Source organism: Balaenoptera musculus, chromosome 20 (assembly GCF_009873245.2).
Source record: "Balaenoptera musculus isolate JJ_BM4_2016_0621 chromosome 20, mBalMus1.pri.v3, whole genome shotgun sequence".
NCBI lineage: Eukaryota > Metazoa > Chordata > Mammalia > Artiodactyla > Balaenopteridae > Balaenoptera > Balaenoptera musculus.
In genome coordinates this window covers 13,561,663-13,589,447 of record NC_045804.1, presented here as the reverse complement: position 1 = coordinate 13,589,447, position 27,785 = coordinate 13,561,663, and the positions used below count along the sequence as shown (strand labels likewise).

At 39.0% G+C, this 27,785-nt stretch overlaps 1 protein-coding gene across 1 annotated transcript; it reads left to right on the top strand.

The window, feature by feature from the left end:
* Positions 1 to 500: 500 nt before the first annotated feature.
* On the top strand, positions 501 to 27,785 carry PSMD12 (proteasome 26S subunit, non-ATPase 12). The gene is made up of 11 exons (XM_036836847.1): positions 501 to 702; positions 9,161 to 9,220; positions 9,309 to 9,437; positions 13,296 to 13,403; positions 14,796 to 14,900; positions 19,742 to 19,891; positions 19,979 to 20,113; positions 21,153 to 21,265; positions 22,288 to 22,462; positions 24,288 to 24,365; positions 25,348 to 27,785. The coding sequence occupies exons 1-11, from the start codon at positions 595 to 597 to the stop codon at positions 25,555 to 25,557; spliced, it is 1,371 nt and encodes a 456-aa protein (XP_036692742.1). The 5' UTR covers positions 501 to 594; the 3' UTR covers positions 25,558 to 27,785.

The window sequence follows — 27,785 nt, the reverse complement described above, 5'->3', positions numbered from 1 at the left end:
TTTGATGCTCACAAGAGGGAAAGGGAAAGCAAATAAAACGTCTTTCTAAAGATTCTTCTTACCAACATAATATTTACCTATTATACTACTGAGCCACTGCCATACCTTCTCTTATTAACTTTAAGAGATCCCACAGATTAAGCCACCAAGATTCTCAACCAGATGAAGCCTGAGAACTCTTTTCTTCGGGGTTTATTTCAGCCTGCTCCTATAGACAGGAGAAAACCGAGATCCAAGAAAAGTTAAGCGACTTGCCCACGGCTCTGAGAAAGCATAATATTTCAAAGCAGAGGTGTAAGAATATGTATCATAGCCTATTCGATTACACTAGCTTTTCTCACCGCAAACTGTAGATGAGAAGTCTGTCATCAAAGACAGAACCGGACGTAGGGTGCACAAGCGAGCCCCACGCCCCAGCTCCGCCCCCAGGGCTGTCCGCGACGCTGCCTGCCTGGCGGCCAGCGCAGGGGGCCTTGTGGGGTCCTTCGCGCGGGCTGCCGACGCACCGCCTGAGCGGGTGCGCCGGCGGCTTCCGGTGTGGGTGACGAGTGGTGCCGAAGCAGGGGGACATCAAGGGACGCTCAGGCAGGGACCATGGCGGAAGGCGGCTCGGAGCGGGCAGATGGGCGCATCGTCAAGATGGAGGTGGACTACAGCGCCACGGTGGATCAGCGACTGCCGGAGTGCGAGAAGCTGGCCAAGGTGAGGGGAGGCCGGCTGGCTGTTGGCGGGCGCCAGGGGCTGAGTCACGGCGCCGAGCTTGCTTAGGCCTCAGGGGGCCTGCGGGCTGGAGCGCGCATCCCCCTGTTGCCTGCCCGGCCCGAGCTAGGCCTGCAGAAGTAGGAGATCCCAGGTCTTCCTGACCAGGGAGACCCCGCAGCCAGAGTACGCTAGTGCATACAGCTTCCCAGAACCTCCCCAGGACGGATGGTCAGTTCATTCCCTTAGGAGTTGGGGCTCCATTAGTACTTTTTACCTTTTCTTGGATACTGTTTCACGTTTACTTTAGTAGTTTCTCAGGGGTTAAGGCCGCTTCAGCATTCACGCTAGATCAGAGAGTTTAGTTCTGTTGCTCTTGTCGAATCAGTTTCTCTGGTTAAGTTGCGTACGCATCGTGGCGATGTGCTTGGCCTTTGGCCAGGGGAAGGGACAGGGACGAAGGTGATTAACACAGGACCCCTGTCCCTAAGGAGTCCGTGTACACAACAAATTACGCAAGTTACGCGTGGTAGTGAGTGCCATACAAGTATGAAAGTCTTACTGGAACACAGAAGGAAGCCGTTCGTTCTTACTGGTCGGTTAAGGGAGGGTTTTACAGAGAAGCTGACGTTTGTATCAGTCCTTGAAGAATAAGATTGGGATGAGGAGGAGTCATCCCTGGAGCGGGAACTGCACAAGTAAAGACAAACAGGCACAGAAGTACAAAGTAACATAATTAATGGAGGTCGTTAACAGTAGTTTAGCCCAGCTGCATATCTCCCATGAAATAGAAATTTTACTTGATCCGAACATTTATCATGCAACATGGGATGCTGTGTGTCAGGCAACTTTGTGTATCATTTTACATGTAAAGGAACCAAGGCTTAGAGTTGTCTGTCCATCCTAACAGTTAGTAATAGGTAGAACCAGGGATTTAAACCTAGGTTTGCCTGATTAGGGGTTGGATGGTTGTTGCATCACTTTCATCGGGGAATGTTGTTAAGGGTTGTGCTCAGGCCTCTTTAAATTCCTTGATCAATCCAGCCACAAACATGTATTGCTATTCATCTGGGATACGTTCACTAATAGGGTTGTTTTTGTCTCTTAAGGAGCTTACTACCTAAGTACATTAAAACATAATAAATTCAGGGGCAGGAGGAGTGTCAAGTAATACCTCACATTTAATTCTCAGAAGGAACCCTTTTAATGCTTCCCTTTTTTCCAAAAAAGAATTTAGTGGGGCTTTACAAAAGACAAGGTTAGGGAAAGATGATGAAGTTGATACACTTGTATTTCTTAGGTTCAGTACCCTAAGTGGAGGGTAGCCATCAGTTCATCTCTGAGCTTTTTAGCTGCTACTATAAAGAAACATCACCAGTTACATAGAGGTTGGAAAACTCAAACACCTCCAGCGCGGGGCAGATAAACAATCACTGACATTTATTGAGTGCTTTCTGCGGTGCCAGGCACTCATGTATTAACTTATTTGATCCTCACCTTAGCCCTGTGAGGTAGGTATTATTATCATTCTTATTTTATGATAGGAAAACAGTCTAAGAGAAGTTGCGTCATATGCTCCAAAATCATACAGCTAGTAAAGTGGTGGAGCCAGGATGCAAACCGAGGCATACTGATTCTAGAGCTTCTGCTCTCACCGAGTGTCCTGCCTAGTGAGCAAAGTGTAATGAAACCTGAACTTCTGAGCACCTGCTCAAGGAAAGAGAGTAGGAACTCTGCACCTCAGGTTAATCTTTGCCAATTGCAAATGAAGGCCACGCTTTATGAACTCCTCTAATTTGAGGGAGAGACCAGGAATATGGATTTTTCTTTTTTTTTTTAAGGGAGCGCTATTTATTTATTTATTTATTTAGGCTGTGTTGGGTCTTCGTTTCTGTGCGAGGGCTTTCTGTAGTTGCGACGAGCGGGAGCCACTCTTCATCGCGGTGCGCGGGCCTCTCACTGTCGCGGCCTCTCTTGTTGCGGAGCACAAGCTCCAGATGCACAGGCTCAGTAGTTGTGACTCACGGGCCTAATTGCTCCGTGGCATGTGGGATCTTCCCAGACCAGGGCTCGAACCCGTGTCCCCTGCATTGGCAGGCAGACTCTCAACCACTGCGCCACCAGGGAAGCCCCAGGAATATGGATTTTTATATGAATTGCCTTTATATTTAGAAACTGGACACTAATCTGTTCTAAAGCACTGTTTGAGCCAATACCATGTAGATCAAACAAAACATATGTACAGGTCAAAGTCAGCCCCAAACCACCTCTTTGGAATTAATAGATTGATAGTTTCCATAAGGACGAAACTAATTGCTTTAAAGGAGTACAGTTGTTCCAAGAACTGAGACTAGGGTGAAAAAAAAATCTTCCCCTTACCAATTTCTTCTGATAGCCTGCTGTGTGCGAGACCCAGTCAGTGCTAGACTTTATGGGGGTATAAAGATTAGTGGACAGAGCTCCTGCTTTCAAATAGCTTATAGGCCAGGAAGAAAAACATATTTCGCTGCTACAGTTGTTCTAGCAGTCAATGTATGGCATTTATTTAGAACATCGCTGTTATGTTCAAGACCTTTGAGAAGATTTGCAAACTCAAATGCCAAATGATTTTTTAGGTGTCAAGTGGGTGATGGAAATGTTTCAAGCAGGGAATGTTGGGGCCTGTTAAACTATGTAAAATTAAAGCCATTTGGTTTTTCTTTTAAGCCACTGTGCCTGTCGAACAAAACAAGGTGTAGATATGGATTGTCCTTGTGGGAAGGCGGGGCAGGGGAAGAGGGCTGGGGCATGGGAAGGTAGAAGGTTTTTTTAATACAGACCCACAGTTTTCAACTTCTGGATTAGATAGTTGTCTCAGGGTTTTTTAGGGTATGTTTCCCTGTTTTGCTTTCTATCCCTCGTTTTATATTATTTTCTAGCCATTCTGCCAATCATAAAAAAATACTTAAAGCATTGCATTTCTACTTTGGAATGCATGGAACACTTTAGCATACATTCTTTTGTTTTTTATTTTGAGCCCGTCAATAAAACTGAAGGAAGTTTTGTTATCTTCACTTTGCTTGTGGGAAAACTAAGGTTCAGGCAGCTTCAGTAGTTATCCAAGGTCTATAGAAGAATCAGATCAAGCTGAGGTCTCCTAGCAGTAGGTATAGTGTTCTTTTTTGCTACATCCCATGGCTTCTTTAAGAGACTATCACTTCTGTGCTTACTTTCCTTAAGACATTTTTTATTTTTAATGTGAAAGACATTCGAAGATAAAAATTACGTGTATAGAGAATTAATAAGAATGTATCAGGTGAGAATACCACATATAGCAGAAGCCTTCAAAAGTCAGACCGAAGTCTAAACCCAGGTGGTATACTTGCCAAATCTAGGCCATTTGAATCTCCTACAGTTGTGACCTAGTACAATTCTATCTATCTATGTATCTATCTATTTCTTTCTTTATTTATGCATGCATGCTGCTCCGGGTCTTAGTTGCAGCATGCGGGATCTTTTCATTGCAGCATGCGGACTTCTTAGTTGTGGCATGCAAGCGGGATCTAGTTCCCCTACCAGGGATCAAACCTGGGCCTCCCGCATTGGGAGCGCAGAGCCCTACCCACTGGACCACCAGGGAAGTCCCTGACCTAGTACAATTCTGTTTCTGTGTCCTAACACTCACCTAGCAAATAACAACAGTGACTAATAATGTTAGCTATTATGATGATGGTAAAGTACATACTATGTTCCAGGCATAACTTCATAGGTAGTGCCTTAATCCTAACGCCAACTCTATGAAGTAGGAACTATAGATATTATTATGCTCATATCACTGAAGAGAAAATTGAGGGTCAGAGAGGGTAAGTGTCTTTCTTAAACTAACACAGTGGTAGATCTGGAATTTAGACTCAAGCAGTCTGGCTGCAGAGCCTGTTTTTAACCATTGCATTCTACTGCCTCTGTGATTGGTATTTGAGGACCCTGTATCAGATTGGTGAGATAATAAAAGTGATACTAGTTCTAGATAATAGTTGTTATTTCACCCTTGCATTAAGGAGTTAAAAATTAATCTAATGAGGGCCTTTTCTGAACTGTAAAGATGTAGTATTTAACAGTTCTAATGCACAGAAGGTTCCCCTCCAACCCCTACCCCCACCGCCTGCTTTTGGATCACTGTGTATATTTGGCACATGGTTATTTAGGGACTACTTGCATTCTTAAATCGAATGTATCCTTCGTTTCTCCCTTCTCTTTTTTTTTTTTTTAATTTATTTTATTTATTTATCTTTGGCTGCGTTGGGTCTTCATTGCTGCACGCGGGCTCTCTCTAGTTGTGGCGAGCGGGAGCTACTCTTTGTTGCGGTGTGCGGGCTTCTCATTGTGGTGGCTTCTCTTGTTGCAGAGCACCGGCTCTAGGCGCGCGGGCTTCAGTAGTTGTGGTGCACGGGCTTAATTGCTCCGCGGCATGTGGGATTTTCCTGGACCAGGGCTCGAACCCGTGTTCCCTGCATTGGCAGGAGGATTCTTAACCACTGCGCCACCAGGGAAGCCCCTCTCCCTCCTCTTAATGTCTTTTCATTTCAGTTGGTCACCTGCAACCTCTTCTCATGGTTAACACTAAAAATAAAGAGGAGGTGAAATGTAAAACAGTTTACTGATTGTTAGTAGCTTGGACAAAAGACCCCTTCAAGAAATAGGTCAGGGCTTCCCTGGTGGCGCAGTGGTTGAGAGTCTGCCTGCCAATGCAGGGGACACGGTTTGAGCCCTGGTCTGGGAAGATCCCACATGCCGCGGAGCGGCTGGGCCCGTGAGCCACAATTACTGAGCCTGCGTGTCTGGAGCCTGTGCTCCGCAACAAGAGAGGCCGCGATAGTGAGAGGCCCGCGCACTGCGATGAAGAGTGGTCCCCACTTGCCACAACTAGAGAAAGCCCTCGCACAGAAACGAAGACCCAACACAGCCATAAATAAATAAATAAATATTTAAAAAAAAAAAAAAAAAGAAATAGGTCATTTAAAAGTATTGGATTGGCATTACATTTCAACTATTTGTGGTTAACTTTTTATGGACCTTTTCTTACTTGTTGAGGTTGTTTAAGAAATCATTAAAAGATTGGATCATTTAGGAGTTAAAGGACACAAACATACAGAATATACAGATACCCAACATGTATTGATGTTGAATAAACTCCTTAGTCATTTACATTGACAAGGATTATTTTAATGAGAAAAAGGAGTCACAAAAGTCACACATTCTAACAAGTTGGTTTTGATAGCTCTGACCACCTTGTTCCTCTGAGTTGAAAGGCAGCATTGAGGAGGTAGAATTTCAAGGAAGATATGTGAATAGATAGGAAAGGAACGAGGAAGGTGTTTAGCCATAAGCTTGAACATGGAAGATTGGGTGGAAAAGTGGGATGATTAGAGAATTGGGAGTTGTATTTAATGAAATTGATGGTAACGTTTCTCAGATAGCACTGAATTGTCAGCCATATAATTTGTCACATCCTACTTACTCTAACAGTAAGAATCAGGAATTGTAAGCCAAGATCAAGTGAATAGGTCAGGTCAGTGTCAATCCATTGAACACATACTGTGTACAGGTTGGTGTAAGGGAAACAATCAAACAATGTCCAGCCCTAAAGAACTTATAGACCACTTAGGAGGCAAGACATGCACATTAATAACTGTGGTACAAGGTATAAAGGGACGCTCCAGAATATCTACAAAAACACCCTTATATGCTTGGGCAGGTGCAGAGCACTGAGCTACAGTGGTGAACAGTATAGACATGACCCCTGCTCTTACAGAGTACATTCTAGTGAGATTAGAAAGACAGTGAACATTAAAATGGGAAAGAGTTTGGGGTTGTCGACTGAAAAAAATGCACAACCTAAATAAAAGTGGAGAATTATGTCTTATTTGGGGCATTACTGAGAACTATAGCCCAGGAAGGCAGCCACTCAGATAGCTCTGAGGGACTGTTCCAAAGAGGTGATGGAGGAGCCAGAATACATAGGAGTTTTGGCTGAAAAAAAACAAACATGTAGTTGAACATCAAAAGATGACTGCTAATCACAAAAACAGACATCTAAAGTTAATGATTTTAGTGTTCTTCTCTGTAGGGGAAGATGCAGGAGCCTGGGCTTATTGCAATCATTTCTTTGATATGCATCTTTACTATCTAGGGCCAGTATCCTGTTTTACGGCCGCAACATCCTTTGTTTACTGAAACGGCAGGTGACATTCTTTGTCCACAGGGTCATTGCAAAGCAGAAAGTCAGTGGGCTGGAGTGTTAAAGGAGGTGCTGAGTGACTACTGACTTTAGAGAGCATTATCCAAGAATGCCTGTCTGAGAAGGTGACGGTGACGTTTAATGTTTTGTTGATACTGGTAGACCCCAGCTCTAGAGTGGTGTGTGATTCCTTCATTGTAGGGTGCAGTTCTTTAAAATCCATATTTCTGAATTAAAATACCATACAGTAAATTACATGCTGTTGATCACAATCATGTGACTAATAGTAATTACAAAAGTGACAAGAGGGGACCATCAGTAAACAGTATTTTGCATTTTAGCTATTTTTGCCCTATATTTTGTTGCCAAGTAGTAACCATTTCCCTATGGAAATTACAGTTGACCTTTGAACAACACAGGTTTCGATTTTTTGATTTTTATGATTTATTAACCTTTAACTTTGGAGAATTTATAGATTTGTTCTTTGTTCTTCTGCTCTGATGGACATTTAGCCAACATTTATTGTACACGTAAACCTATACAGCTTTCAGAACTGGTGCTCCCCTTTGCATGGGAAACATTGTTAAAATGTTAGTAATTGTATGTTTTAGATTTAATTAAAATAAATTCAAACAATGCCTATACAGTACATTTTCTTTGCTGCCTAGAAAATTCATAGTTTAAAAGTTATCTTGGAAAATATGGGAATAGTATTTTGAAAAGTCTAAACATTATTTGTGCCCTTAATTCAAAAGCTGTTTAGTTTCTCTCATCAGTAAGAGTAGTACTCATGTACCATCTATGAGTGTCATTAAAATAAAAATAAATTTCCTTTACGGTTAGAAAAGCAATTTATAAATGAAACCCTCCTCATCACTTCCAATTCATTCAGTGTTAGTAATATCAATATCTTAAATTAATGCAGTCTTTGTGCTGTGGGTTGGTTTTGTTTTTATCAAAATGTGTGGTTCCTAATATGATGGCTTATTTTAGTCCTGGTGTATTATCATCTAGATTTATATTATTTGAACTTTGTTATTCCCATTTCTTAATGTATGCCCCAGGGAGAATGTTTTGTTTTTACATATGAGATAGAGATTATTGTCAATTGATGACTTGGTATAGCATGCGTGGGTAATCTCAGGTAGGCTTTGTTTTCTTTAAGCACAATTATAATTTATTTCTAAAGTCATTGAAAAATTAAACCAGGGTTTCCTATCTTTTTACCACCAAATATCCTTTTTATTTCTCCTCAGAACTTCATGTTTTAAAATACTTTTGGTGAATTTATAAAGAAATCATCATTTTCCCATTTTTGTTCTTCAAAGACATGGGTGACAGCCAGTTAAGAGTCTCTTCAGAACAAGATAAACAGGTGTTACCACACTGAGGTGATGAATTAGAATCCAAAACAAAGACTTGATGTTTTTCTTGAGTGTTAAATCATTGTTGTTCTAGAGTCAGTTTCTCCTAGGCATTTTGAAATGTTAAAAGTAGCTTGTGGTATTTGTTTTTCTCTTTCTGACTTACTTCACTCTGTATGACAGACTTTAGGTCCATCCACCTCACTACAGATAACTCAATTTCATTTCTTTTTATGGCTGAGTAATATTCCATTGTATATATGTGCCACATCTTCTTTATCCATTCATCTGTTGATGGACACTTAGGTTGGTTCCATGTCCTGGCTATTGTAAATAGTGCTGCACTGAACATTGTGGGTACATGTCTCTTTTTGAATTATGGTTTTCTCAGGGTATATGCCCAGCAGTGGGTTAGGGCATTGACATATATACACTACTGAGTGTAAAATAGCTAATGGGAAGCAGCAGCATAGCACAGGGAGATCAGCTCAGTGCTTTGCGATGACCTAGAGGGGTGGGATAGGGAGGATGGGAGGGAGGCTCAAGAGGGAGGGGATATGGGGACACGTGTATGCATATGGCTGATTCACTTTGTTGTACAACAGAAACTGACACAGCATTGTGAAGCAATTATACTCCAATAAAGATCTATTAAAAAAAAAAAAGTAGCTTGTGGGCCCCAAGTTGGGAACCACTGATTTCTGGAATCCTCTGGAGAAGCAGGCAGTATCATGAAAAGGAGAAAAAGACAACAGTAGTCTCTTTCCTCTAAAATAGGCTATTGATTTTGTCTTTCTGTGTCAGAAACATCTCATGTTAGACTAAGTTATTTGGTTTTGTGTTCTTGGTGTTTTCATTGTTCATTTACCTTTTGTTTTAGGAAGGAAGACTTCAAGAAGTCATTGAAACCCTTCTCTCTTTGGAAAAACAGACCCGAACTGTGAGTAGATTATATTGAAAACCTCAATTGCCATTAATTTCATTTGACACTGTTTCCATTAACTTTCAATATATTTTCATTCTTACAGGCTTCTGATATGGTGTCTACATCCCGTATCTTAGTTGCAGTAGTGAAGATGTGCTATGAGGCTAAAGAATGGGATTTACTTAATGAAAATATTATCCTTTTGTCAAAAAGACGGAGTCAGTTAAAACAAGTGAGTTCATGATTGATCAAAAACAAATACATTCAAATTTAAATAAGGACTTGCAGAAAAAAACCTTTCTATGAATCTGTTTTAAATCTGTTAAATCAACATCACAACATTTAGAGAGTTTTTAAAAATTCTATCCATATTCTCATGACAACTGCTTTTATTTTTGTCTTCTAGTCTTTATATATTTGCATATTTTTACAAAATTGTTCTGAGAGTGTTGATGTAACTTTCTTCTATTTTCATGTCGCTCCTTCATATTTATTATTTTAAATGGTTGTGTTATAATCTGTCAAGTCGATAATCTGTAATTTAAGCATGCCTTTATTAAACACTTAATATTTAACTTTTTTTTTTTTTTTTGTCTGCGTTGGGTCTTAGTTGCTGTGTGCGGGCTTTCTATAGTTGTGGTGAGCGGGGGCTACTCTCTCTTATTTACTGATTGATTGATTGCTGCGTTGGGTCTTCGTTGCTGCACGCGGGCTTTCTAGTGCGGTGACTTCTCTTGTTGCGGAGCACGGGCTCTAGGCGCACGGGCTTCAGTAGTTGTGGCACGTGGGCTCAGTAGTTGTGGCTTGCGGGCTGTAGAGCACAGGCTCAGTAGTTGTGGTGCACGGGCTTAGTTGCTCCGCGGCGTGTGGGATCTTCCCGGACCAGGGCTCGAACCTGTGTCCCCTGCATTGACAGGCAGATTCTCAATCACTGAGCCACCAGGGAAGCCCCTATTTAACTTATTTTTGAGGCCATTTTCAGACATCATTTTGTTTAAAATTTCAGACTACTCATTTTGTTTAAGGTTATATATGTTCTCTTTTGGTGTTTTTGTGAAGCTGGATTTTCTTTACTGCTTTCCTGTTCTGCTTGAGATATATTTAAATGATCCTCTATAGAAGTAGACTCCACTTTTTACATTTATATTTTATCTTTAAAATGCTGTTCCGAGTAGCTTATGGGTTTTTATCTTTTGCTTTCAAATGGTAAAGGTAATGACATTGTAAAACAAGGTAGCAGTGGAACCAAAAAATAGAAGTACACGGTTCTTGTCCAAAGCCCTTATTTTATTAATTAGTCTGCTGCGAGAGTGAGCTTGATATTAGAGTGGGTTAAATTATTTTTTGTAAAAAGCAAAGTTACTGTGATTGGTTTTTTTCCTTTTTCTTAGATAAGTTTACATGCATATAAAATTCACTGTTAAGAATTAACATAGATTTAATTGAGGCTCTCTAGTACATGTGAATGTGAAATTCATTTAAATATGCTTTTTGCTGCTCATTTCTGTGGTTTGAGAGACTAACATGGATAAGCCTTCATCTTCCTCTGATTTTCTAAGAGACTTGCTTTCTATGGGACAATTTTGAAAGGGCTACTTAATTAGAAATCTTGGGGCAACCTGGGTTAAAATAAACAAAAATAAGTGTTTTATATAGTATTAATATAAAGTTCAAAGCACATATCCTAAAATACAGATTTAATTTCATAGAGTCATAAAATTTTAGAACTAGTAGAGAGGCTGTTTACTCTGTTACTTTTCTGATAGAGAAACTGAATTTTATATGTAAGGCTCTTGGAATGTGAAGAAATGTGTAAGTAACCTATAGCTTAGTACAGAACATAAATCGCAAGTAATCATAGCAATCTTTAACATGTCCCAAGATTGATTTTTAAAATTTAAAAAAATTACTTGCATACATGGCAACATATAGTAAGTGACATTAGAATAGTAAAAATGCTAAGATGTATGAAAAGAGGAAGAGAAAGGTTTTAATTAGGTTTATTAGGGAAGGCTTCTTGGGGAAAGAGGAGTTGGAGTCAGTGTTAGAGCCGGCAGTGACATCCCCAGAACTGGAACCAGAGCTGCTCTTTGTGCCTTAACATGTTATGTCTTCACAGCTGGAAAGTACTTAGGGACTCCAAATTATCTCTTTCCTTTTCTCATAATTACTTTTTACCTCAAACTTTTCATTTTTGCTTTATCAGGGTTAGAAAGTAGTAATCTTCTTAAAATAACCTTTTCTAGATTGCTTAAGATTAACGTTTTCTAACTCACTGTCACTTCAGCGCAGAGGGTCAGCATCACGCCAACTGTGACTTCCCTAATGACTTCCCTACAGTTTTCTCAGGGACCAGCAGGATGTTCACTTATCATTAGTATATTGATTTGTTTCCTTTTCTTTTCCCCATCTGGTTTCTGTTAATGTATTTTTTGCACAGCTTTTAGAATGATCAAATTGTATGCCCTTCTAGAAATCATTATTATAATTAGTTTTAGAGGGATCATCTGTTTTGTGAGAGACTGGGTGTTCCAGAGCTTTGCACTTACTGAAAGAGTTATATTTTACAAAAAAACCTTCGCCGTCTGGAACTCCTGGGAGTCTCTAAACAGCTAATTTTCAGATATTAAGTCTGATCTGAGCTATGTGAACATTAAATGTCTTTCAAGGAAATCTGTGCAAGATATACCATGGGATTTATTTTTAAAGCTTTACTGAGATATAATTGACAGCAAGATATTTTGTTTACTTTTCTGCTATCTTAAAATATGCTTAATGTAATTTAACATTTTCCTGATGACAGAGTCCTAATTATTATTATCAATGATTATGATATGCTGTTTGGAATCTAGATTAGGGGTTGGCAAACTATGGGCCAAGGACCAAATCCTACCTGCCACCTTTTTAAATAAAATTTTGGGGGGACAGAGCCACACCCATTTGTCACGTGTGGCATATCTGTGGAGTTACAAAGGCAGAGCTGGATAGTTGCCACAGGACTTCCCTGGTGGCGCAGTGGTTAAGAATCCACCTGCCAATGCAGGGGACACGGGTTCGAGCCCTGGTCCAGGAAGATCCCACATGCCACGGAGCAACTAAGCCCATGCGCCACAACTACTGAGCCTGCACTCTAGAGCCCATGAGCCACAACTAGGGAAAACCGCGCACCTAGAGCCCATGCTCTGCAGCAAGAGAAGCCACCGCGATGAGAAGCCCGTGCACCACAACGAAGAGTAGCCCCCGCTCGCCGCAACTAGAGAAAGCCTGCGTGCAGCAGCGAAGACCCAGCGCAGACAAAAATATATAAATAAAATAATTTTATTTATAAAATAAAAAATAAAAATGAATAGTTGCCACAGAGGATCCTATGGCTCACAAAGTCTAAAATACTGTGTAAATATTTATAAACATATACAGAAAAGGTCAGCTGACCCCGACCTAGATCATAGACTGTTAGAGCTGGAAGAAATGTAGTACAGTCTGCTCGTACTACCTGTCAGGGAACTGTGGGCAAGAGATGATGTGCTTTTCAGTGTCGCATTTTATTGAGGTGGACGTGGCTGGCTGTGGCTCCTCCTCCCCGCCCGGATGGTGGAACTGTCTTACCTTCTGCTTCTGCCACTGACTCTTTTTTATGGCTTCACTGCTGTCACAGCCACTGTTAAACACTGCTTTTCTCTCCCCCCACCTTCCCCTGCCCTTAATCTGTTGCCACTTCTTCCATACTTTTCTTCTTGACTGTAAAAAAGCTAGCCAGCCAGCCTTCTAACAGACATTGCCAGACATGCCTCTTCCACCTTTCCTGTTGTGTAATCAGCTCACCCACCAGTTGTAGTGGAGAGGGGTAAGGTCTTTGCACCTGAGGTTTTCCTAACCTTTACTGCTTTGTCACTGAGTATTCAGTACTTCTTAGCTAAGGGTTGCAGGGGTGGGGCTAGGGGGTTGAGTTTTTTTTTTTTTTTAATCGGCAATTCAGTATCTAGAGTTGCTTGGGAAAACCAGATTTGACCACAGCACTTCCATCAATAAAATACTTCCTTTTCCTGTACGAGGAATGAATTTAACTTATGAATAGTTTTTATTATTTTAGGCTGTTGCAAAAATGGTTCAGCAGTGCTGTACTTACGTTGAGGAAATCACAGACCTTCCAATCAAACTTCGATTAATTGATACTCTACGAATGGTTACAGAAGGAAAGGTGAGTTTTCTATTAGCAGAACTCACAGTAGGTACTGTCTTACCTGTATTCAGAGATACTTATGTGTTTAAACAATTTATGTAAGTACATATGTATGTGTTTTTAAGATGGAATACACAGAATGTCATGTGTAATGTAATGTTTGGGATAGCTAAGGTTTCTTAGAGTGTTTACAGTGTGAGGTTAGCTTTCAGACTTTCACTGTCTTGCCAGAATCTATCTGTATTTCTTTCGATGCCTGTGCCCCATCCCCCACCCCCAATCTAGTGTTTCTCTAAGAAGGGCAAGTATGAAATGGTGGCTGTGGTAGATGCGTTTCTTTCTAGGTAGATTTTTGTGGTTTGAAGACAAAAACTTAGTTTATACATAACTTACTGCCTCTTTTGATAGTTTAGTTTCTTAAACGTTTATTGAGCACCTACCTGTGTTGTGCGAGGTCCAAAATGGGCAGGACGCTATTTTTAACCTCAAAAGAGATCAATCATGGAAATAGTTACTGTGCTGGTCATGACAGTAGCAATGTGCCTGCTGTTCCCTGCAGCACAGAGGTAGGGGTTGACTGGCTGAGGACCCCAGGAAAGCCTCAGAGAGTTTATGGTGGCTCAGCTGGCTTTTTAAGAATGAGTAGAAATTCTACTGGGCCAGAGCATAGGGAGAAGGGCATTTAAGACATAGGGGAAATTATATGCAGAGATATCAGAGTGAGAAACACTTAGTACATTTAGGAAAGTGTAAGCAGTTTGTTATCGTTGGAGATTAAGGATTTGGGACTGGAGTGGGGAAAAGGGGTTGCTGCAGAGCAAAGGCTAAATGGGTCAGCAAACCCAAGCATGAAAATTAGTTCCCTAGACTTTGTTAGGCTGTAGTTATATTTTTAATGTTTAATTTGTTGGAAATTATAAATCTACTAACATTACAAATGGCTGCAAAAAATGCTAGTAACTTTAACTTAGCAAGATCAGATGTTTTTAGAGAAAGTAGTAGCCTTGCATTTAAAGAGAAATCAGAATGAGAGTATTGGTTGAATTATAGATAATAGACTGCATACGCTCTTTGCAAAGTGTTATTTTTCAAATAATCAGTTCTTTTAAAGGCACTTTCTGTGCCATTTATTTAGTTTTTGGTCCTGTTAGTTGTTAAGCACAGTGATTTCATACTTAGGTTCTCAAAGCAAAGCTGCAAAATATGGATAACGTTTTATAGAGATATTTTCTTTAAAATTATATGATTGTGAAATGTAAAATGTCACACAGTGCTGTTTGTACGTGGAGGATAAAGTGCATGACAGCTGCAAGAGAAATACCTTGTGTGAATAATAGTTCAGTTCTACCTTTTCAACTTTATCACGTTTCTGTAGGAATTTAGATAATATAAACCTCTCGTATTTTGTAGATTTACGTTGAAATTGAGCGTGCTCGGCTGACTAAAACATTAGCAACTATAAAAGAGCAGAACGGTGACGTCAAAGAGGCAGCCTCCATTTTACAAGAGTTACAGGTAAGGTGCTGCGTTTTAGAGTATGTAAAATTTTACATTCAGTCAGCAGTATTTTGGGGATTCCCTGGCGGTCCAGTGGTTAGGTCTTGGCTCTTTCACTGCCGAAGGCTCAGGTTCAGTCCCTGGTTGGGGAACTAAGATCCCACAAGCCGTGTGGCGCAGCAAAAAAAAAAAAACAGTCAGCAATATTTTCTTGTAATTGCTTCTTTTGGCACCTTATCACTTTCTTCTGAACCACCAAGATTAAGAGTGAGTACTATGGAGTGTGAGGTTATTTAAGTAGCTGGAAGTTGTGTAATTATGGTCCCAACCAAATTTAACTGCTAAAAAAGTTTTGAAGAAAAGTAGGATCAACAAATTAGTCTTTTTTTTTTTAAATTTATTTAGTTTTTTATTTATTTATGGCTGTGTTGGGTCCTCGCCTCTGTGCGAGGGCTCTCTCTAGCTGCGGCAAGTGGGGGCCACTCCTCATCGCGGTGCGCGGGCCTCTCACCATCACGGCCTCTTTTGTTGCGGAGCACAGGCTCCAGACGCGCAGGCTCAGTAATTGTGGCTCACGGGCCCAGTTGCTCTGCGGCATGTGGGATCTTCCCAGACCAGGGCCCGAACCCGTGTCCCCTGCACCGGCAGGCAGACTCTCAACCACTGCGCCACCAGGGAAGCCCAACAAATTAGTCTTAACTTTGTGCCCTTATTTGAACATTTTAATTCTCTTTAGAATTTAAATAAAACCAGTAATTCACGTTCATTTACTTATGCCTTAGGAATTTACTGTTCATCATTGGCTTCATTCTTAATGAATATTTGATTGGTGGTCAACTTCTAGGCTATATTGGTTTAACAAAGAAAAACTCCTTCATAGTTTGCTGTGTTTCAGGACAGTTTTTAAGAGAGGCCTTAAAATGAGATAGCAGAGTGCTAAGAAATCTGAGAAAAGCCATTTCTCCTATCAGAAAAATGTACATAAACTGTGCTCAAATTTTTTTTTTTTAATAAATTTATTTATTTATTTATTTTTGGCTGCGTTGGGTCTTCATTGCTGCGCGGGCTTTCTCTAGTTGCGGCGAGCGGGGGCTACTCTTCGTTGTGGTGTGCTGGCTTCTCATTGCGGTGGCTTCTTTTGTTGCGGAGCACGGGCTCTAGGCGTGCAGGCTTCAGTAATTGTGGCTCACAGGCTCTAGAGCGCAGGCTCAGTAGTTGTGGCTTGTGGGCTTAGTTGCTCTGCGTCATGTGGGATCTTCCCGGACCAGGGCTCGAACCTGTGTCCCCTGCGTTGGCAGGCGGATTCGTTCTTTTTTTTTTTTTTTTTTTTATAAATTTATTTATTTTTTAATTTTTGGCTGTGTTGGGTCTTCGTTTCTGTGCGAGGGCTTTCTCTAGTTGCGGCAAGCGGGGGCCACTCTTCATCGCCGTGCGCGGGCCTCTCACTGTCGCGGCCTCTCTTGTTGCGGAGCACAGGCTCCAGACGCGCAGGCTCAGTAGTTGTGGCTCACGGGCCTAGTTGCTCTGCGGCATGTGGGATCTTCCCAGACCAGGACTCGAACCCGTGTCCCCTGCATTGGCAGGCAGATTCTCAACCACTGCGCCACTAGGGAAGCCCTATGCTCAAATTTTTGCTCATAATTTTAGTCCATCAAAGGCTCCCCATTAAGTTAAATCGATTATTTTAACTTTTCAATCATGTACCTTATCCATTTTAGATAAAGGAAAGGAAAAAAATCATACTGGAAGGAACTTGTATGGCATGCATTGTGTTTGTTGTCATTTTTTAAAACGTGTTCTCTTTATACTTGATCTCATTTAATGTTCACATGCAACACTATTTTTATCCCCACTTTCAGCCAAGGAAATTGTGACTCAAAGGAATTAAGTAACTTGTTGGATTACCACTAGTTCTGTTTGACTTCAGGCTCCCCACCCCGCCAAACACACACCTTTTTTTTTCTCTTTTCAATTAAAAGACTTTTTCTTTAGAGTATTTTTAGGTTCACAGCAAATTGAGTGGGAAATACAGAGATACCCCATATACCCACTGCTGCCACAACACGCACAACCTCCCCTACTATCAGCATCCCGAACCAGCGTGGTGCATTAGTTACAGTCAGTGAGCCTGCATTGACACATTGTTATCACCCAAAGTACAGAGTTTTACATTAGGGTTCACTTGCGGTGTTGTACACTCTACGGATTTTGACAGACATATAATGACGTGTCTCCAGCATTGTAGTATCATAAAGAGTAGTTTCACTGCTTGTGAAAACCCTTTGTGCTCTGCCTATTTATCCCTTCCTCTCCCTAACCCTTGGCAACCACTGATGTTTTTATTCGCTCCATAGTTTTGCCTCCCAACTCTATTTGCCAACCAGGAGGACTATATGCCTCATGATTCAACATCCCCTGTGAAGTATTCTTGCCAAAAAAATTAATCTCAGTTATATAACGCCTCTAGGTTTAACTACCAGTTTTTAAGGTATACCAGGGACAGAGGAGGCTGTTAAAGGATACCACAGGGATGCAGTCTGCAAACTTCAGACTCTAGAAAACTGTAGGGTGATTGGCTTGATTTCTGCAATGAATAAATGGCAAGGAAAAAAGAGACGTAAGAAACATATCTACAAATTGCAAAGTATGAGCCTTATTTGGATTCTGAGTTGATTAAAAAAATAAATGAGACTATTGAGGAGTGACTAGATATTTAGTGATATAAAGAACTTTTAGGTATGATTTTTTTTTCAGTTTATCTTTTAGAGATACATATTGAAATATTTATTTATAATATCTTGTCTGAGATTTGCTTCAAAGTAATTGACACATGGAGAGTGAGTGAACATGTCAAAATGAAACACTGATGGTTCACTGTGTGTGTTTCTATTTTCCTTAAGAAATTACAAAGGAGAATTAGTGTACGTAGAGTGCTTAGCACAGTGCCTGGCACACAATATGTTGAATAACTATTAAAAAAAATTACGAAGGACAAGACAGTGAAATAAAAACATTTTCAGACCAAATTGTAGTAATAATAGCCTTACTTCATTCTACTTTGTAAAAGTGTCATTCTAGATGTTATATATCATTTATAATATATGTATGCCAAATATTATATTAGAAACTTTTTCATAGTATTTGATATAATTGATTCTCTTATATTTGTGGGTATCTACTGTAACTCTACATTCTGCATCCATAAAGGGTCATATCAGCCTTGTCATCTGAATTTTAAAAAGACCTGTGCCTCTTTTTTGTATAATGGTTTCAACTATTATATAGTTAGCTTGCAACTGATATCTTTTTTCATTTTTAGAATTGTCATTTCCTTATTAGCCATTAGGAAAATGCAAATTAAAACCATGATGAGATACTACTACATGCCTCTTAGAATACCTAAAATTTTTTTTTAAATACTGACAATACCAAGAGCTGGCAGGGATGCAAAGCAGCTGGAACTCTCATAGATTGCTGAACGGTATGCAAAATGGTGCAGCCACTCTGGAAAACAGGTTGGCAGTTTCTTATAAAGTTAAACATACGCTTACTGTATAACCCAGCAATCCCATCCCTGGGTACCCAAGAGAAAGGAAAATTTATGTTCACACAAAACTTGTCCGCTAATGTTCAGAGTAGCTTTATTTGTGATAGGCAAAAGATTGAATCAACCCAGTTGTTCTTCAGCAGGTGAATGGATAAATTGGGGTTTATCCATGCATGGAATACTACTTAGCCATAAAAAGGAACGAACTGTTTGATTTATACAACAACTTGATTGAATCTTATTATTCAAAGCATTATGCTGAGTAAACACAGTCTCAAAAGGTTGCATATTATATTCGACATTCTTTTTTTTTTTAAATCTTTATTTATTTATTTATTTATTTATTTTTGGCTGTGCTGGGTCTTCGGTTCGTGCGAGGGCTTTCTCTAGTTGCGGCAAGCGGGGGCCACTCTTTCATCGCGGTGCGGGGACCGCTCTTCATCGCGGTGCGCGGGCCTTTCACTATCGCGGCCCCTCCCGTTGCGGGGCACAGGCTCCAGACGCGCAGGCTCAGCAGTTGTGGCTCACGGGCCCAGCCACTCCGCGGCATGTGGGATCTTCCCAGACCAGGGCTCGAACCCGTGTCCCCTGCATTAGCAGGCAGATTCTCAACCACTGCGCCACCAGGGAAGCCCTCGACATTCTTGAAAAGACAATTCTGGGGGACTTCCCTGGTGGTCCAGTGGTTAAGAATCCACCTTCCAGTGCAGGGGATGCGGGTTCGATCCCTGGTCGGGGAACTAAGATCCCACATGCTGTGGGGCAGCTAAGCCTGCGTGCTGCAACCACAGAGCCCACACGCTCTGGAGCCTGTGCGTATCAACTAGAGAGAAGCCCGCGTGCTGCAACAGAAGGTCCAGCGTGCTGCAACTAAGACCCTATGCAGCCAAAAATGAATGAATGAATAAATAAATAAATAATAAAGAAAACACAGTTCTGTGGTATTGGAGGACAGATCATTGGTTTTCAGGGGTTATGAGTGTGACTGTAAAGGGGGCATGTGAGGGAGATATGCGGGTGATGGAACTGTTCTGTGTCTTGATTGTGATGGTGGTTGCAGAAATCTGTGCATGTGTTAAAATTCATAGAACTTTACACCAAAAGAAAAAAATCCATTTTACTGTATAATAATTTTTTTAAATTGTAATTTCCTGGAGGAAACTAGCTTTTTATATCACCATCAACACTCTCTCAATATGCGTGAAGGTTTATATTATTTATCAATTGTGAATTTTTAATGTCTATTTAATTTTGTTGCAATTTAAAAACATTACTAAAAATTATAATCTTATTTGGGGGCTTACTCTGCTAGGTGGAAACGTATGGGTCAATGGAAAAGAAAGAGCGAGTGGAGTTTATTTTGGAGCAAATGCGGCTCTGCCTAGCTGTGAAGGATTACATTCGTACACAAATCATCAGCAAGAAAATTAACACCAAATTTTTTCAGGAAGAAAATACAGAGGTAAGCCTATCTCTTACTATAAGTTTACTTTGAAAATGTTGGGAGGAAACCCCGTAAACCCCAATTTGTTTTGTCAATTTTTTTCAGAAATTAAAGTTGAAATACTATAACTTAATGATTCAGCTGGATCAACATGAAGGATCTTATTTGTCTATTTGTAAGCACTACAGAGCAATCTATGATACTCCCTGTATACAGGCAGAAAGTGAAAAGTGGCAACAGGTAAGAATATAGTCTTAAACTTGACATTGATACTTATTAGGAAGAATTTGCATTTTTTGAAATAATTTTAACTTCAGTAATTACATGCAGTTGTGTGGTACTGCTTTCTGTTCAGTCTGTTGATAGTTCACTTTATCCTTACTGATTCAGATGAATTATTTATGGCCTTTGAAGAAATGTAGGCTTACTATTTAAGACATGTACAGCAGGTTACCTTCTAACAAAGGTCACAGATAAAGACCTAGCATTACTTTGGAAAATTATTTTGCAAAGTTTGTGAATAGATTATATGTGGATTCCACATTTTTGCTGCCAACTTGTTATAAGAACCTTTTTTTATACATTTATTTTAAAAAAATGTTTGGGGGAGGGATAAATTAGGAGTATGGGATTAACAGATACATACCACTATGTATTATATAAAATAAACAGCAAGGATTTACCCTATAGCACAGGGAACTATATTCAATATCTTGTAATAACCTGTAATGGAAAGGAATCTGAAAAAGAATATATATACATATATATACATATATACATATATATACATATATATATATATATGTATATATATATATATATAAAACTGAGTCACTTTGCTGTACACCTGAAGCTAACACTAAGTAAATCAACTATACGTCAATTTAAAAAAAAAGCCAACCCAGGTAGTAATTCAAATTAGCAAAGATTCGGGAATTCTCTGGTGGTCCAGTGGTTAGGACTTTGTGCTTTCACTGCCGAGGGTGCAGGTTCGACCCCTGGTCAGGGAACTAAGATTTCCACAAGCCGTGCAGCGCAGCCAGAAAGGAAAAAAAATTAGCAAAGATTCGCTGCATTTGTTTTATAATAGTTTTACGAAAAGTAAACATTAAAGAAAAGCACTATGAAGAGCAATCTGATAAGGTTTTTCCCTAAGACTTTTGAATACAGTATTAAAAATGAGTATATACAATTATTCCATGAATTTTCACTTTCTGCCAAAGTTTCCATTTTGTTTCTAGTCTTGTATGTAAACTGTTGCATTGTACAACCTTTTTAGGCCCTGAAAAGTGTTGTCCTTTATGTTATCTTGGCTCCTTTTGACAATGAACAGTCAGATTTGGTTCACCGAATAAGTGGTGACAAGAAGTTAGAAGAAATTCCTAAATACAAGTAAGTACTTTTATAATTAGTATAGTATGTCTCAGTAGAAGCACCGTTTTGAAAGAAAATTGGTTAACCTAAGTGTATACTTCTTAATTGGTTGCTGATAGATTGTATTAGAGAATAAAACTAGAGAAAATAAAGTGTTTTTTTAGGACTACATTTGAAATTAATGCAGTGAGATTATAACACACTCCATTCTAAGCCACTTATCAAGTAGAAGTCTTATTTCAAGCTCACTTTTGTTTAATTAATCATTTGATAAATTTTATCATTTGTAAATGTTTGGGGCTTTGTGATTTTCAGAAGTAGATGCTTCTGAAAATCCATTATATAAAACGTGGGCTTCCCTGGTTGCACAGTGGTTAAGAATCCATCTGCCAGTGCAGGGGACACGGGTTCAAGCCCTGGTCCGGGAAGATCCCACGTGACGCAGAGCAACTAAGCCCATGCGCCACAACTACTGAGCCTGCGCTCTAGAGCCCGCGAGCCACAACTCCTGAGCCCGCGTGTCACAACTCCTGAAGCCCACGCGCCTAAAGCCTGTGCTCCACAACAAGAGAAGCCACCGCAGTGAGAAGCCTGCGCACCGCAACAAAGAGCAGCCCCCACTCGCCACAAGTAGAGAAAGCCCGTGCGCAGCAACGAAGACCCAATGCAGCCAAAAATAAATAAATAAATAAAAAGCAAGTAAATAAAACAGACATAGGCTTTATAATAAGCACATTGTGCTTTTTTTTTAAGCTGTTTTTCTTTTATCTGTTTCATTAGTAAGTTTATAGTCAGTTAGTCCAGAGATTGGCAAATACAGTAGAGGAGAGAGCAGAATGGTAAGTAGGGGAATGTGCTTTTCACAATTACTGTGGAAAAAATGATAGTAAAGTTGGTAAAATAAGTAGTAACTTGTATCTTGTTCTACAGACAAAACTTTGTAAAAATCCTCTTTGTTGATATTTTAAAATTTGCTATTATATTAGATGCAACTTAATTTTTACAGATTTGGAATATATTAAGTTTTATTTAATTTACAGGGATCTTTTAAAGCTTTTTACCACAATGGAGTTGATGCGTTGGTCCACACTTGTTGAAGACTATGGAATGGAATTAAGAAAAGGTTCTCTGGAGAGTCCTGCAACTGATGTTTTTGGTTATACAGAGGAAGGTGAAAAAAGGTGGAAAGACTTGAAAAACAGAGTTGTTGAACATGTAAGGATCTGGCATGATGGAGATGACAATTTAGAAGTAAACTCTGGCAAATTTGAGCATAAACTTTTATTCCTCAAATGTTTCTTTTGGATGTTATGTCTTTAATTCTTCACCTTAGGATTTTTTTTTCTGTGCCCAATGTAGTAGTGATGTAAATTTGTTGTTCAGATGTTTATTGTCTTATTTCCCAAAGCACATCAGAATTTATCTTACCCCTCTTGTCTTTTTTTCCCCCACCTCTTTTTAGCTTTTCAGAAAAGATAACTATGTTAGCATGCTGCATTTTGAGAGGACCTCTCAGGAATCTGAAGTTTTATAGCATATAAATCAGAAGGAATTTCTTAAGAATGTGAGGGATGGATGGGGGTAGAGGGAGTGTTTTCTTTCTGGTACTCGCTGGGTAGTTTTGGAAATGGGTAACATGTCTTAAACCTGACCTTTGATCTTCTTGATATCACTACAAATTGAATTATGTCAACATTCATTCATTAACAAACATTTATTGTGAGCCTTCTATATGCCACACACTGTACAAAGTGCTGGGACACGTGGGAGAATAAGACATGGTCCCTACCTTCAAAATGCTTAAAAATAAATCACAGTGGAAGATACATTTATAAATTATGTATTATGGTACAAGTATACATGTACTAGAGGGGAGCATAAGGAGAGAGTTGATCGGTTCCACCAGGAAGAATGGTCAGGCCGGATACATAGGAATCGATGTGGGAGGTAAGATTTGTGAGAAGAGTATGTAGTCAGCAGGCAGACAAGGGAGGGCAGTCCCCGTAGGCAGATGGGATGGTCTGCGCTGGGGCATGGAGGCTGGGGCATGGAGACAGGGGAACTTGGGGACCTCCAAGGAAAGGGCTCAGTGAGAAAGGAAGTTGGAGGTACGGAAAAAAAGGGTCGTAACGAAGCTGAGAGGATAATGACCAGGCTTGTGTTTTATAAAGAGTCCTCTGGGAGGAAGTGCGAGGAGTGGATTTGGAGAGAGAGAAGACTGGAGATGAGACGAGCTATGTGGCTTTATGGGCTTGAATTAAGGCAGTAGCCAAGGTATTGAGGAAGAGTGGGCCGAATGGAATTAACTATTTTAAAGAAGAAAAGTAATAGAATTTGGTCATTGGTTAAATTTAAAGGATGAAGGAAAAGCGGGAAGTCTTGAGTGATTCTCATGCTTTCTGAGAGGTTGGTGTTGCCATCAGCCCTGATTAGAGATGGGAGGAGGTGCAGCTTCTTCAAAGATGAGCTCATTTTTCTCCCCACCATCCCCCTTTTTCCTTGTGAGTGCTGCTGCTTTGTTAGTAACATTAACATTAAGAATAACAAAGGGGCGTCTCTCTAACTTTAGCACCACTTCCAGTGAAAATTAAGAGTTTAATTTTGAGTTATCTTTACATAGTTATAATGATGATAAGGTAGCGTTTTGAGATGATTTTGATCTTTTTAAAATTTTAGCCTTTTAAACATTTGTGTTGTAATTAGAAAAACTTAACTTTAGATTCTTGCATTTAGCAAAAATATTTTAGTACGGTTACAACTTTTAACAACTAATTTAGTTAAGCCTATATTTTGACTATATATATTTTAGAAGAGTTGTAGAGTGTACTCAGAATAACTAAAAATAACCACAGAAGCCAAAATATCTAAATATTTAGTTTCGTTATTGACATTTAGAACCAGCTTCATCCCAGTGGTGGACTATAGCAAAATAAAAGCTCTGAGTATTGACATTTTAACTAAACCTATTTGGATATGAAAACAAATGGGCTTTTGGCCTTACTGACGGCTGTGTCCTCCGTGCCTTCTATTCTCTCCTCAGAATATTAGAATAATGGCCAAGTATTACACAAGGATAACAATGAAGAGGATGGCACAACTTCTGGATCTATCTGTTGATGTAAGTAGTAAACGTTGTTTGTAACCATTCATTTTGAAAATCAATTGACTTGTAAAAATTGAGCAAGAAAATCAATTTTGTTTTATTACTTAAGTTTAGGTGATAGAAAGTTTCCCCAAGCTATCTTGAATACCAAAGAGTAGCCTAAATATCAAGTTTATAGCTACATTAATATTATTTATACTAGTTCAAATCTTCACTTAAATATGGTAGTTTTACAGTGATTAATTTGAAGGTAAAGTATATATTTCTATAATAAATATGTCTAGGTTCCCAAAAGTGAACTGTAGAAATAAAACATATGAGGGAGACTTCATTGCAGTTCACCTGAAAAGGTCCCAGGACATGTTAGAGGAATATCATCTTCAGGTCTGGGTTTCATGTTGGTAAAATGTACAATAACAAAGAGATAGGCGTTAAGCAAAGTGTATAGTTATGGTCTGAAAAGCCATTTCTGTCACCAGAAGGAGTCTGACAGTTTAGCTGAAAAGGGAGAATCGTGGAATGTTGGGGTTAGAGGGCTTGATCCTCGGTTAGTTCATTAGCTCTTCTCGTTTCTGGCCGAGGGTGCCGGGGTCCTTAGAAGTAAAGTGCCTTCTCTTTGGCTACAGAGTTGGCAAGTGGCAGAGCATATATTCTAACCTAGCATTTCTGGAAACAAACTAACTGTATAATACTGCCTTTTAGGGGGAAACGTAGAAGGTAGACCAAGTTGCTGTTGGCAACAGGCTCTTGGGCAGTACCCACAGCATTAAGTTTGCAGGGAGGTTCAAACTGAACGCTGACTTTGAATGTACTCATTCTAATCATTCCCTAGACGCTTAGTAAAATAAGTACATCGTTGCAGGAAATCAACAGTTTCTAACTATTATTGAAATTTAGCATATTCTTCAGTGAAGAGTTTAGAAAATGCTTTCCTTAAATTTTGTTTATTGATAATTAAAATTATCTTGTCTTAATCCAATTTGTCTCTCTCTTGCAGGAGTCAGAGGCTTTTCTCTCGAATCTAGTAGTTAACAAGACCATCTTTGCCAAAGTAGACAGGTTGGCAGGAATTATCAACTTCCAGAGACCCAAGGATCCAAATAATTTATTAAATGACTGGTCTCAGAAACTGAACTCATTGATGTCTCTAGTTAACAAAACCACACACCTCATAGCCAAAGAGGAGATGATACATAATCTACAATAAGCGTCTCCATGCCCTTAATGCTTTTAGAAAAGAGTTAAAATTGGAAGTCATTAAAAAAGAAAAAGACTTTTATGGTGTATATGTTGGGTTTTTTGGTTTTTTTTCTATTCTCAGCTCTTTTGTCTAAAGTTTAAAAGCTAGTGAATATGTTTGAGTCCCCTTTTGATCTTCAGTTCCTCGATTTCATTGTTAACTTTGCATTTGCAGTTGGTGCAAAAATATATAATACATTTCTATTGTGAGTACTCAAAAAATTGTCATAACTTACCTAAATACATTATTCTATCATTTGAAACCTTTTTAGCTACTATTTGTTTTCATTCAGCTAACAACCATAACTATAATAATAAAAGCAGTATATGCACGTTTACCTTCCATGGTTACCTGTGTTTCTAAACATTTTGTGGGATAGTGATTTAAGTGTTTTTTAAATAAAATTAATTTTGTTGTAAAGCTATTGATTATTTAGTAGAATTTAAAAAGCAACATAGAACCTATAAGAACATTTGGGATAAAGTTGTGATTTGTGAAGAATTTGTATTTTAGTATTGTGGCAGAAAGTCTCTAGATTGAGTGTGTACAGAGCTATCTGGTAGGCTATAGACTTTTTTTTTTTTGAGTCAAGCTAGTTTCAATCACAGTAGCCTATTTTTACCCCCTTTCCCTGACTTGACCAGTTGTTGAACTAATTGTGTTGACAGAGGTTAATACACAAGGTCATTTTTATAACTCCTTTGTGGCTTTAACTTCATGTGTAATTACATCATTAATGCTCCAAATTCATTCTCTCCTATAGGAACTTTTGTTCCATTATATGCATGCTAGATAACAACCTAAAATGCATTAAAAATCACCAAAAAGACTTCAGGCCACCCTCTTGGCAAATGGTATAGTGTTGACACTTTTTTTTAAACAGAACTAAACAAGAGTAGTTTTACTGTTAAAAGAAACATCTGAGATCACTAACTATGAGCAAATTTTAGAAGTTTTAAAATTTGATTTCAGAGAAAATGGAAAAAGGAAACAACGTTAGGTTATTTAAAATATGTTTAAATGAAGAAAGTATAAGGTCTTTTTTTAAAAATACAAATAGAGAGGGAAAGGCATTCTGGAAACAACAGTTTTCACAATTCATTTTCCATTTAATGATCACTAAATCGTCCTATTTCGTGATCCCAGGGCTGGGGACAGTTGTAGAACCTCTATTGTGAATAATAACATAGTATTAATCTAATTTTATTCTTTGGAAATTTAATGTATTGGTCACATTAATAACAATATCTGCTATCACTTATCTTTAAAAACTAACGAAAAATATGGCAAGGTAAGAAACATCAGAAGTTTACATTAGCAGTAAGAATATAGTTTTCAATTTTCTTTTGAATGAAAAGGATGGAAAATAAAATCATTTTGCATTGTTAATTTGTAAATTGAGTTGGAACTAATTTGAATCTAGCTTCTCATTAACTTCATCTTTCTAGGGACTCATTCCCCTCGTACTTGCCAAACCTAGACTGTTTGGCCAAATATGTTGCTGTAAAGATCTCAAATGCTCCTCTTCTTTGTATTTTATTTTAACATGCTCACCCTCAAACTAAGCTTTTTGTGTGTTCTGATTTGGTGCCATTTGTAACTGTGTCCCAGTGACCAAATCCCACTTGACTTGATTAAATGCTCATCCATTGTTTTTTCTGTCCAAGCAAACTTAAAGAGTTATTACCAATTTCTCGTGTTACAAAGAAGAATCCATTAGCTTAAGGCAGTAAAATATTTGAGATGTTCTGAACCTAAAATCCTGGCTCACATTTCTGACCTAAAGCTGGCATACATGAAAAGGTTAGAACCACTTTGTTTTAATATGGAGAAGAGAATACTTGACTCATTGTTTTCATTAGGTTACTAACCAGCAGGAGAGGTGATGAGCCACTGTTTTTTTGTTTGTTTTTAATGAAACACCTTTTACCCTTTCATTTCTATATAATTTATGTTTTTATTTTAGAGTTCAATCATTATTTCTGTAATTATCAGTTTCCATATGCTTTTTGTTGAATCATTGAAAAACATCTCTAAAATTCATACTGTTCCATTCTATCTCTTGTAAGTGTTAAATGTATGATAAAAGAACATATTTTAAATTGTTTCCAGCTTCTGGATATAGCTGCAATAAAAGCACTAATTTGTGGATATTTAAGAAAACCTGGAGAATAAACTCATACTTTAAAAGATCA

What these genes read in the sequence shown, in the direction of transcription:
- PSMD12 (XM_036836847.1), top strand. Translation starts at nt 595, where the DNA reads ATGGCGGAAGGCGGCTCGGAGCGGGCAGATGGGCGCATCGTCAAGATG. An exon ending in GACGGAGTCAGTTAAAACAA is followed by an intron (nt 9,438 to 13,295) that starts GTGAGTTCATGA and finishes TTATTATTTTAG; the next exon opens with GCTGTTGCAAAAATGGTTCA. An exon ending in TTCTGGATCTATCTGTTGAT is followed by an intron (nt 24,366 to 25,347) that starts GTAAGTAGTAAA and finishes TCTCTCTTGCAG; the next exon opens with GAGTCAGAGGCTTTTCTCTC.